General features: G+C 44.4%; 1 protein-coding gene across 2 annotated transcripts in view; it reads left to right on the top strand.

Annotated features, from left to right (window-relative positions):
• Positions 1 to 399: 399 nt before the first annotated feature.
• The window catches only part of ephb1 (EPH receptor B1), a 168,537-nt gene continuing 155,979 nt past the window's right edge, over positions 400 to 12,957 (top strand). For both annotated transcript variants that reach the window (XM_030074415.1, XM_030074414.1), the window contains exon 1: positions 400 to 621. In XM_030074415.1, coding sequence (XP_029930275.1) covers positions 561 to 621 — 61 coding nt within the window. In that variant the 5' untranslated portion in view covers positions 400 to 560. The remainder of the gene's footprint in view (positions 622 to 12,957) is intronic.

The following is a 12,957-nucleotide window of genomic DNA, read 5'->3' as shown; positions in this document are numbered from 1 at the left end:
CAACTGAGCCCGTGTGTTTTCATCTTTTATTTTATGTTTTGACACACAACAGACCACTGAACAAGGCACAGCCATTTAATTCATCTCCCAAGAGGTATATGCCTGGCGCTCTCTCCGTCGGGGGTGCAATAGCTGCAGTCAGCCAACTGGCGGCGCTATTTCCCTTCGATGCAGCGGACGCCGCTTCAATTAGGTCAAGGAAAAGTTTTGTGTTTTGACAATGCGAGGTGGGCGGAGCGGAGTCCTGGCGATTGGCTGGTGAGTTTCAGCTCTCTGCCGGTGATTGGCCCCGGCGCTCCAACGGGGCTGCGAGCAGGCAATGTCGGGTGTCCCCCTCGTCTCCCTCCGCCACCTCCTCCTCCTCCTCGCACCCCTCAGCCCCTACACTCCGCTCTTCCCCTGCGCTGATTGTCACACATTGTTTACTACGGCTTGAAATGTGACTCACAACACGGGCTATCTGCTGGAGTACCGCTCTCTGACAACTGAGGGATTCTTTTGACGCGCACCGTGCGTGTTTTGGTCATTTGGGGACAGGCTGTGGAGACTACTCTTCTGCCATGACAGTGGATTTGTTTGCGCTTTTATGCGCGCTGGTCATCACAGCTTCTGCGATGGAAGGTAAATGAGATATTTGGATTATAATTGCCGCTGAGTTGTGTGTGGAAATGCCCCCCGCCGCTCCAGACGCGCTCCTTACCTTGAGGATGCTACGTTTTTTATCAGTGCCAGCGCTGCTCCTCTGGTACAGGGATACAGGGATGCAATACACGTGGATCGCAGCACATTTCCGTGGCTTATCCCATTATTGCGGCGCTCCGCTGGTTGTCATTTGGCTTAGTTGGTCCAAATGTGAGGAGTGTATATCGCACTTTCTCAGAATTATGTCTTTTAGTAATATGCATAGTCCATAACTGGCCCATGTCTAAACTGGATTTTCGCTCTTGAGTCTTTTTTAACGCTGTGTGAATATGAGTGGAGCGCTGTGTAGGGTGCGTCTCTTGAATAAATTGTGTTGGGTTAGATTCTCGTTGTGCAGGAGAAATGAAGGTTTCTCAGTTGGAAAGGTGCCTGTCATTGAGGAAATAACATTCATGCTGTTTAAGGGCCTCTGAGACTCCACATGTTATTCTGGTCACGCCTTTACATTAAATTGTTTATAACACCATCATCTCAAGCCCCTAAGCAACATACTGTGGCATTTTGAAATTGGAGAGACAATAATGTTGAGATTCAGGGTTGCAGGAAAGGGAGGTTTCCATTTCAGCCAGTAATTGTTGAATCATATGTTGTACATTTCTGAATATGTTGTTCCGTAAGTTAAGCCTTCATGTAGAAAACCTTGTCCTTTGTTTCAGACTCACTTTGTGTGTGTCCTTTTCCCTCTCCCTCATGTGCTCTCTCTTTCTCACCATCTCTTTCTCGCTCTCTTTCTCCCTTTCTCTATCTGTATCTTATTCTATTTCCTCTCTTTTCAAACACACATACATCCAGACAAGTGGTTGTGCCACCAGTAGCTAATATCTCCTCGGTTAAACATGTTTTTCATTTCCGCCTTGTGACCCTAGGGACTGAGCACTTGGCTGTAGCCTCAGACATTGGCTGCTGAATGGATATCCCGACAGCCTCTTGAATATGGAGCATTGCCTCTCCTTTTATTATTGCTCAATCTGTCCAACAAAACACGCACACGGATACATCGACACGCCGGCTGTCTTGTGGCTGCCTGCATCCACTCTTAAGCATAAATAATCAAATTAGAAACAGAGTGAAACGAGTCTTCTCAGCTCTAGCTTTTTGTTTTTAATGATTACAACTCTCCTCCTGGAGTGTTCCCAGCTCCCTCTGTGCTCTGTAATTCGGCAGTGGCTTTCTTGTTTGTGTTCATCAGATTTCAACACAGCAGTGGATATGGAGCCCAGGCCAAAATTACTACCTCTGGGAGGATGGATATTTTGAGTTCCAAATGTTTACCCAGTGTGAAATAACAGTCGAAATGTCAATTCAGAGAGGCTATGAGATAAGTAGAGGATTTGGGGAAAGAGTGAGATTTTCCCTTAAGGAAAGAGTCGTGGGATTTCTCTTTTAAAAGATGGGATCAGGGAGAAACAGATGGGTATGAGATGGTCCCCAAGTTACCCGGGTAACAAGGATGAAAGTGATTTCCTTGTTTAGGTCACTAATTGAAAGGAGACTGTCCCACGGGCAAGTTAAAATCTTCACTGATCTGATCTCCAATCTGTTGCTCTTTCTGTTTCTTTATGTGTGGTGCATGTGAGTGTGTGCGTGTGTGTGTGTGTGTGTGCGAGGGAGGGAGAGAGAGAGAGAGAGAGAGAGAGAGAGAGAGAGAGAGAGAGAGAGAGAGAGAGAGAGAGAGAGAGAGCGGGAGGGACGATGTAGCCAATGACCACATTATTCTTGCCTCTCCTGTCACCCTTAATCTGATTATATGGCCACTAATCACCACATCAGCCCAGTAATCACAAACAAAGTGTCAGCAATCTATGTGTGTTCAGCTTGTGTGTGTGTGTGTGTGTGTGTGTGTGTGTGTGTGTGACAAAGAGCAAAGGGCAGGAATGACCATATGGACACATATTTGTGCTGAAATGAATGACACTTTAGACTCCTCTACATGCACGCATACACACACACACACACACACACAAACACACACACAAATAACACCCTCCACAACTCTACTGAACTGAGTGAGGGAGAGTGTTAGGAAGAAAAGAAAGTATAGCTTAGTAGAGAGACAGTAACAAATAGAGAATAGTATTGCTTTCCACTCAGATGCTTGTATATGTCACAGTGTGTGTTTTTGCGAGTGTCAGGCTGAAGTCATTCTGTGGAGGGTCTAAACAGTCGCATAATGGACGGGACTTTGAGATCCGTTGGTTGTAGACAGCTGCATAACACAACCACAAACGCTCACACATAAAGAAACACAGATACAAAGATACACACACCATCTATAAACAGAAATGCATTCCCACACAGAGAAGCAGGGCAGGGCAGCAGTGAGAACTAAAGCAAAGGGCTAAAAGAGAAGAAAGCAAGCATAAAGATTTCCACGCCCGTAGAAAAACATGCATGTGTGCTCTTTCTCACCCGCATCTCTTCCCTTTGCTCACCCCATTTTTCCACTCCGTCTTCACCTCCTCTCTCCTTCCAATACCTTTCCACCTCCATTTGTTCCCCCATTTCTCCGTCCCACTCTGTCTTCCATACTCGTAACCCAGTTTTCTAATCTCCCCATTCTCCCGTTGTCTTTCTCTTTTCCACCTTTCCTCATATTTCCCCTACTCTCTCTCTCTCTCTCTATCTTTCCTACTCTTTCTCTCATAACAGTATGAGGACGCTTCGTGCCAACAGCAGCAGTAATTCTCCCCTACTTATAGAACCATTGCTTATTTCTGTTTGCCCTTAAACCAATTAGGCTTAGATAAGCTCGCTCATTTAACGGCCTGGAACAGGGAGGTGGAGGGAGGAGGAATGGAGGGAGGGAGAAGATGAAACAGCAGTTGAAAGACAGACATGGAAGGAGGGAGGTCAGTGAGTTTTAGAAAAGATATGCGGGTTTTACAAATGAGCAAGCTACTATTGAACAACACTGTGGAACGGCAGGAACACTGGGCTGTGTCTGTTATCAGACATAGATGCCAGAGCCACACTCTGCCACTGCATAACAGCATTCAGTTTGAGTCTATCATTAGAGAGCATTGATAATGTGCTGTAACCAGTTCCTAAGGATAGTGTGTTGAGCACCTGGACACTGGTAATGCCTCTTCCTCAGGGGCACAGAGAATGGAACAGTGATTATTGTCGTTTCCTGCATAAACGACAATAATAATACAGGCAACAGTAAATGGCTGCTGAGGTGAGAAGCTTAGCACACACAGATGATATGTAAAGTATATTAACCTCTGCAGCCCTGCCTGTCCAGTCAGTAAAGTTGTCATTACAAATGCATGCTGCATGGCCAACTGATTTTAAATTTGAGTAGAGGTCACAAGGTTTCCAAACGTCTTGCTGAATAACAGGGAAATGTGTCTAAAATGATGGATGAAACATACAGATGTTTTCAATTGGATGTATTGATGCAGCCATAAATTAATGACATGCCGTGTTGGAATATTTTACTCGATATCAGTGCAAAGTACCAGTAAGTAAGTAACTAGGAGATACAGAATATAGATGTGTCATTGTTCTTTAATATGGAAAAAAAAGTTCCCCTAACTTTAAAGCTACTTATGTTCAATGGGTCAATCAGGGGCAGCAGGGTGGCTTATGCAACTTCTCCACCAAAAAGTAATGGGGCCTGAAGTTTGCTCTTGGAAGAGGGTTTGGGCGGATTTGAAGCTCGATCGCATCCTGAGAACAACTTAATGCAGATCAGGAGGCCGTGTCCATTCAGTCTGTGTGTGACGGACAACATCAAAACAGTACATTTGGAAGGTGTCAAAACTGTCGTTACATAAACTGTCGTGCCACTGTAGTGTTGTGTTTAGTTTTGGAGAAGAGATGCACTGAAGTCGAAAATGTGATCAAGGATGCTACAAATGCTAGAGCTTGATCAACGGTGACATGGCATGCGGCTGCAAATGGAGATGAACACTATGTTTTTTCTCACAATGAACAAGCAAACACTGTTTTTGGTCACCAGGGATGTTCAGCACTAAAACTCAGTTGCAGGGGCTGTTTTTAGCACCCAGGAACTCAATCTCCCCACCTCAAAAAGAGGAACTGGCTCATTTGGTGGAAAAAGGAGTAGTAACTGGGATGCGGATGCTGTCCCTCAGGCCACAGGACACAGGGCTGAAGGGTGGGGTCAAGCCCCTGTTTTGGCAAAACACTGCCCTGCTGCTGAAGCATTCTTGAACAAGACACTAATTAACAACTAGCTCCCTGCTGGATGTTTTGTTGCTGACTGTCCATTTTGACCTCAGTGTGGAGGGTGGGCAAGTTTCCCCATAGGCATCCGTTAGGTATCGCATTACAATTTGATATTATGTTAGAGCTGCATTGGAGTTCGGTTTCTAATCAGTGCAGCATAGTATTGGAGAAAAACTCACTTTTTGTGACATAAATTGTATAGGACTGAATGTGTTAAAAACTCTCAGCGACATGGTGTGTGAGTGTGTGCGTGCGTGCGTGTGTGAGAGGGGAGCGTGGTGTGACCGGCTGTGCAGGAGAGACAGGCTGTGAAAGGAGTCCTGTTGAGTTTCTAATGGATGTGAACGCAAGATCGCTCCTCTCCCTTGCGCTCTCATTTCAAATGGATAGAAACGGAAAGAATGAAAAAATAAGCACAAAATAGGCCCACTCTGTATGAAGCAGCAGGACTAAGGAGATGTGAGGTAAGTGTGTGTATGTGTGTGCGAGTGTGAGTGTGTCAGCGCCCACCTGTGTGTAGAAGTGTATTTTGGCCACGGGCACTACTACTGACCTGAGACCACCTGAAGTAGAATTCAATTTTCCACTCGTTCTGTACCGCAGCGTATGTATTGTACATTTGGGTGCCTGTGTCGTCAGCTGAGTGCTAAAGCCATTATGGCTGGCAGGGGCAGTAGACATGGCATCATCCCGTAATGGAGGCTTTATTTTGCCCACAGTGGAAAGACCACTAGGCGTTAAGGTGTGCTTACTTGGCCTAGTCAGCTGTGACGACCCCCAGCGCACACCCTTGCCCACAGATCATGCCGTGTTGTAAACATGCTGTGTAGCCTGTTCTCTGGAAGCATTTTAGGCAATAAGTGTTTTCATGGGGGCAATGTCAAACAAATCTGTGGTCTGTTCGTTTTTTTTCAGAACTTATTTTTTTTTCACATATTACATTACAGTAGATGGGGCTCTTTTCCCAATTGGAGATTGAAGAAGACAGCCAGCATTGTAGCCAGTGATATTGATCTGATGCATGAGTGTGTGTGTCTGTGTGTGTGTGTATGTGTACACACACAGACACACACACACACACACACACAGACACACACACACACACACACACACACACATATATATATATATATATATATATATATATATACTTTTCAAGCAGGGCGTTTTGGGTGTTTTTTTGTTGTTGTTTTTTTTGATATGTGCATAAAATAGGGTTGATGAAAATGTGGCTCGTGAAGTTTGTCATGGTACTGTACATTAACCCTGTCATGGAGTTACTGGGGTTACAATAAGCTGACAACTGAAATGAGTGTCCTAGAACAGAGCTGCCTGTGATAGAGCTAGCATTCTATTGCTGAGTCTCTCTCTCTCTCTCTCTCTCTCTCTCTCTCTCTCTCTCTCTCTCTCTCTCTCTCTGTCTCTCTCTCTCTCCCCCTCGCTTGCTTACACACGCACACACAACCCCCTCACCCCTCCATCACACACACACACACACACAAACACACACACACACACACACACACAAACACACACACACACACACACACACACCCTCACAGCTCACCTTACCCTAGAGACATCTGAGCCTCAGGATGGCCAGATGGTGGATACAGGTTGGGGGGCTGGTATGCATGTGCACATTTCTGTGTGTGTCTCTGTGTAAGAATGAGAGATAGCAAGAGGGATATGGACAGAGAGTGGTTTGCATGACGCTTGCATGTGCGTGTTTGCATATGTATGTGCGTGTGTGTGTCTTGTTTTATCACAAATAGAAGAGGACTCCTCTCTCTTTCTCTTTCACTGTGTCAGTTTTTCAGGTTCTTGAACATGTCTTGCCGTGTCTTCCACGCGCTCCTCTGTCCAGGGGTTTGCTGCAGAGATGCTATCAGCAGTGTTAGGTTCTGCCCGTCTCGCTTCATGCTTGGCCCTTATCAGAGCAGGTGGATGACTAGGGGACGAGGGCTAAGGCCTTATCTGTCCGATCTTAGGGATAAGCAGACTCACTGCATCAGCAACGTAAGAACACATTACGACACCATAGAGAAAGCAGCGATGCTGGTGACACAGTTCAGCCTCAAACTGTGTGACTCATCTGTTTCCCGGCAAAGCCAACTCTCTGAAACACAAAATCACTACAAATAAAGCAACACACACACACACACACACACACACACACACACACACACACACCTAAACATGATGTGCATGCAGGCACAAACACAGGAATAACCCTCAAAGACACACCTAGTGGAAAATGGGTATGTTATTAATTGATTGGGTGCAGTGACCCAGCTTTCCCACTCAGGGGTGGTGGTGTGAAAAATGTGCTTTTCTCTTTTTTTCTGTCTCTCAGCCTTTTTTCCTCCATTATCACCTGTCCTAGAGATTGGGTGACAGTTGTTCAGTCAGCAGGAAAGGGGAGCCTCTTCGATATTAGTTGCAGCAAGTTGGAGAGGTGAGGAGAGAGAGAGAGAGAGCATTGATTATCGAGTCTTGTTTCCCACCGTTCACGGTGCCTGGCTCCGGGGGCCTCTATCCTTACAGAACCATGCCCGCTGCTCCCCCTCCACCCATGTCCCCCTTAGTACCTCTGTCCACCCCAACCCTCCCCACTGCAGCCCCAGCCTGTCCAGCTCCACAATGGCCTGTTGTTGAATTGACTTCCTGGTAGTTTCTCCTTGCCTTCTGGATCCGTCTTTTTTCAGGAAATTTTAATTAAAACTGGGTGCAGTTGCAAGTTAACCCCCTTCTCCCCTCCACCTCCTTGCTCGCACTCCCCCCATCTCTCTCTCTGAACCTTCCAGCGCTAGAATAATTGGTTGTTTCTCTCCTCCTACTCTCCCTGTTTTTCCGTCCTCCCCTACCTACCTCATGCCCCACACTTTTTTTTAGTTAAAACAGATGCAGTTGTACAGCATTATAGGGTTTATATACTGGCTTTGTGGTGAAGCATTGTCTGTGACAGGAACAGGAGGAAAGAGACTGTTGAATTTGAGGACTTGTACGAACAAAGGACTTAATTTATGATTGTTATAATGAGATGTGTTTTGAGTTGGGCCCAGAATGATTTAATTAGACTTTAAAACCCCGAGGCTCAGGCCAGAGGCTCTGCACAGGAAGGCTGCCGGGGCAGAGGCTGCCCTGGGAGGGGGAGGGATGCAGGTAGAGTGGCGCTATGTTTTTTGAGATTATGACTTTCAAGGCATGGGAAACTTTTTAATGTCTACAATTCAGCTGATAAGAATGTCAGTAGCTGACTGTGTGCAATCTTAAGTACACACTTGAAAGTCCTCACATTTCAAAGTGTGTTTATTTAGCAAATCCCTCGCCCACCAAGCTTTAACTTACAGTACATGAAGTTACCACTGTACAGGAAAAAAAGTTTTTGCATTTTAAGTGCATCAGCAGCCCAGAGGATGCTGTGTCTTCAGAACTCAAAGGAATTAAAGGCAGAGCGTTAATAGGGCTGAAATTACGGACGGTGGTGGAAGCTGCTCCACTTCTGATTAAATAAAAGCCGGCTCCTCCACAGGCTGTTTCTCATAGGGACTGAGGCGCATGCACGTGTGCACACATACAGACACACACACGCACACACACAGCTTTGATGTGTGGAAAGGAAATGAGTAGAGACGGAAAGCTAAGGGCTCGGGCCTGAGGCCTGTCCCATTATTAATGACTAAGAGCCACTGCCTCTCCCAGGTTCAGGACATGTGCACATATTTCACCAGTCGCCTGCCCTTCTCCTCACCATAAATGTAATCTCTTATTAAACATTGGGCGCTTGGCAAGGGAGGGGAGGATGGAGAGAAATGGTGCATGAATGTGTATGTCTGTGTGAGTCTGTGTTAGAATGAGAAATGAGGATTGTGTGAGTCTACTGTGGCGGAGAGAAATTATGTGTCTGCGTCGTGTGAGATGGAATGCCAGCTTCTGAGAGGGACGTTGATGGGCCGGTAAGTAGCAGCGGTGGGAGGACAGTTTTGACCTTGCACGATGCTGAAACCCTCTGCCAGGCAAATTTCTCCATGCCCTGTGCTGTCCAGTTCACTAGCTGGATGGGAAGAGAGCATTTTCGGAGGTAATTAACTATTGATTTGAAGTACAGAGGGTAATGGGAAATGAGTGAGCAGCATTTTGATGTCCAGCAGTCGCCTGGCTGACTTGAGTGTAACAGGAAGATGGACGGGATGAAGGAGGGGCTTCCCAAAAAGATTAAAGGTCAACGGTCATCTATTTGGCTTCTTGTCCTGTAGCGCAAAAAATCCTCATCTGAACAGGTCGTTTAGTCTCACAGTCAGTGTTGAAATCTTTAAACAAGTGAAAAAAAAAATCTGCCAGAGGTTGAGATAGTCCCACTTGTTTCCATTGCAGTTTCACTTGTTCCAGGATTTTGTTATTGAGAAAAAAATTAATTATGTAGAAACAAGGCAGAATAAGGCAGATCAAGACAATGACACTTCACAGAAGATTCTGGAAACAAGTTGATTAGCATCGGAAACAAGTGAGAATGTGCCATAACACTGACAGTTTTTTCACTTGTTTTAAGAAAAACAAGATTTTAATGCTGAATATGAGACTGAATCACTTGTTAAAATGGAGATTTTTTTTCAGGGAGTTCTTTGCAGAAGTCACAAGGATTAAAGCAAGGGAGATTCAAGAGCCCAGGGAGTATTTGTTGCACTGTGTGTAAGTTGAAAATTCATGGTTGCACATATGAAGTTCCATATTAATGAATATTAATACATTTCCTGAAGTGCTTGATACATTAAAAAAAAAAATGTTTTGGATTGAACACTGATTTGCTAAACTAATCACAGCTCATGTTGACTTTCTGCCCACCCTCCTTCATGAATATTTATTACAGCATCATTGAGCCACAGGCATTATTTTAATATCACGTTGACCTCGGTCACATCCCTGCCCAGCATCCTCAAGTCATAAATCTTGCCCCTCGTCATCTTACATTTTGGTCCTGCTACTGATAGAACACATGCACTTTCAGGGAAGAGAAAAATTCCCATAAAGATTCATATTTCAGAGATGTGTTGTTCTGCTCTGGCATTCGTCCCTCTAATGTGATATGTCCTATTCTTTTTGTTCTGAGGCGAGCTGGAGGATGAGGATTAGGAGTCATTTGTGCAATAGTACAGTGGCGGAGAGGGACAAAGAAGCCGAGCGGAAGAGAAAAAAAGGCCTGTATCTGCCTACGTCCTCATTTGTGCTAATGAGGAGGCTGGAGGTAGAGGCTGCTAACCCTCAAGCGCATTTAGCCTTTTGTGAGTGTGTTTGTGTATGTGTGTGTCTTGTTAGAAAGTCAGTCTCCTCAGATGCCAGCAGGGGATGTGTTTTGTGTTTTGATAAAATTCTCTCCAGTAGGGTATGATACACAGAGGACAGTTTGGTGCTGACCGACAGGGCAGTGTGTTGCATTCATAGGCATATTTGTGTTTGAAGGGGTAAAGAATGTTGCTATTACATCCAGGAATCAGGTCTTTATTGTTCTGGATTCAACTAGTTGACATTGCAGTCTCCTCTCAGACACGCACAATCACACAACTTAAACCTGTTCTTTAATGGGGCCAGTGAACAGTACAAAATTCATGCTGCTCCTCAATTGCCACCCTCCCTCTGTCCCTCTTCATGTCGTATTCCTATAAAGTGTTTTCCCTCCCTGCTTTCTTTCCAAGCTGGGCACTGTTAAAGCGACATGCCTTTGATGTGAGCTTCACACATTGTTAGACACCCACTCATCAGATTGACACTCAAGTCTGGGTGGAATCAGCTCCTTGTTGAACGCCGGGGAAATAAACTGCTGGAAATGAACTGAACACGCAGTACACACACACATTTACACTCGCATTCAGACATTTTTTTAAAGAATGTAAAGCAGAATGTAGGCGTAAGCAAACAGCCATGCTCTTTAGGGCAGTCCCGAATACCAATTTTTTGGGCTTTGAAGCTTCGGCAGCAACAATTTTATCTTGTTTGAAACAAAACAGAAAATACGGTGGATATGGACAATGAAAAAGTGATAATCCAGGTGCAACACCTTGAATCATATGACCAGAGTCTCAAGTCTTGTGGAGGTATAAACACGTGAATTTGCAGCAATAGTCTATGTTAACATAGTCAATTTAGAGCTTTTTCAATTACCAGAATTATCAAATAGAATGTAATTTATTGTTTTCTGCAAACAATATAACATCATCATAGCAACCCACTGTCCTGTAGTGTTTTTTGCTGCCCTGCCAGCTCCATTGCACAGTTTGTTTTTCCCTTAACGTATTACCAGCTACCTGTCTCCTAAAAACAAAACAAAATAACTAAATAAATACAGCATTTGATGGCTGCTTTTGCCGTGGATAACCATGGAAACAATCCAAAGCATTCGGGTCAGCCTTAGTGCTCTTTCAGATGTGTGAATTTTCCATTACTGTACTCAGCTGATGAGATGACAAGAGGATGACAAATGTTTCTACAAAGCCCATCCTTAGCATAATTGTGCATAATTGTACATCACTCACCAAGTGGTTTTCTCCTGGTCCCATGGTCCCATGGTCTCCTGGTGGTGTCCACTCGCATGACTTTGAAAGAAAAGTCCTTTTTAGATCAAAAGACAAATCCATGTTCTTGACATACAAGTGCTGTGTGATCACCTGTGCGTAATACAATCTGTCATGTTCTTGTGTATTAAATTCTCTGTATGCCAGCACATATATTAATGGACCTACACGCACCATCACCTTGGGGAAAAGGTGTTTTAAGTATCCGTAAGCTTAGGCAGTGAAAGCCTGAACTGTTTTCCCTCTCTTCAGCTAGTGAGTGCCCACATTTGTGCGCTCAGTCAGTGCAATATGCATGATCAACATAATGTGATTTGGCATATCTTAATGTAAGGTGTGGCTTTACTATCTCATTTAGTTAATGCCTAATGGGCCGTTTCTGTTCAATTCAGCCATTGTTTATTTGTTTTGCTGGATTTCTCTCCAGTGTTGCTGTGCATTTATGAAAGTTGTGTTAATTAAATATGATGGTCTGGGTGAGAGATTAAAGTTCATGCTGGGCCTCTTTTGGTACATGTGCATCACATTTCAATATTACCACAGCGGGGCAAGGCTTTTTTCAAAGTTGCATTTATGATCCCACACAATGTACAGTTAATACAAGATGTAATATTTTAGATATACCTAAATATGTATACAGTAATTGTAACTGCATGCTTAATTTTGCATCAAATCTTTGCACTTACAGAAAACCCCATAATTTTATGAAATTGCTCTAGCTCTTGGGATTATTCTTTAGACACAACTTAAACAAGGCTGATCTCTATCAGGGAGGTCTTGGATGCCTTCCCTCTATCTATGTGTCATTACTTTTGTGCCAGAAGCTATATTTGGCCAACTCCTTCCCATATCTGCGGTGAAAGGGCATCACTGCAGTATTAACATATTTAAGGTTGAATCAAGTGTACCGCTTCCCAACTGCTCCCCAACTGCTCTAAGTGGATACATCCTGTCCCAACCTGTGTTGCTGAATCACAAAATGGCCAGCCTGAGAAAAGCAGCAGGCCAAGCTGAGTCATGCAGGGAGACATGGTGTAGTATGACAGCCTTTTGTTCTCTATGCCAAGACTTTAGTCTTCTCTACCTTAGAATACAGTAAACAGGTTTGGGTAATGAAGAGACAGGTTCTGTGTGTGTTTGTGTGGTGTTTTTCTTTTTTACCCTTTTATGTTTGTAGATGAGTGTGTAGGCGTCCCGGATTTGCCATCTCACACTCATGTTTGTTTTGTGTTCATTTCTTTGCCAGGGACTGCGTTTGTAGTTGTGTGTGTTTTTCACGTGCACGCGCATGCACATATGTCATGATGGATTGATATGAGTTCTGTAGGAATAATGCTGTGTGTGGGATGATCGCAAATACACGGTTGAAGAGTCACCCCTGTGTTAGTGAATAGAGGCCATTATTAAACCTAAAAAGGGGCTCCATTAAAATCTTAACAGGCCACCTGGTGCCAGCCGTGTTTATGCTGTTTTGCTTTACTTTTCATGGCTG

The sequence above is a fragment of the Myripristis murdjan genome, chromosome 17 (genome assembly GCF_902150065.1).
Source record: "Myripristis murdjan chromosome 17, fMyrMur1.1, whole genome shotgun sequence".
Lineage (NCBI taxonomy): Eukaryota > Metazoa > Chordata > Actinopteri > Holocentriformes > Holocentridae > Myripristis > Myripristis murdjan.
Note: the sequence above shows the minus strand (reverse complement) of the source record. Positions and strands in the feature narration are given on the sequence as shown.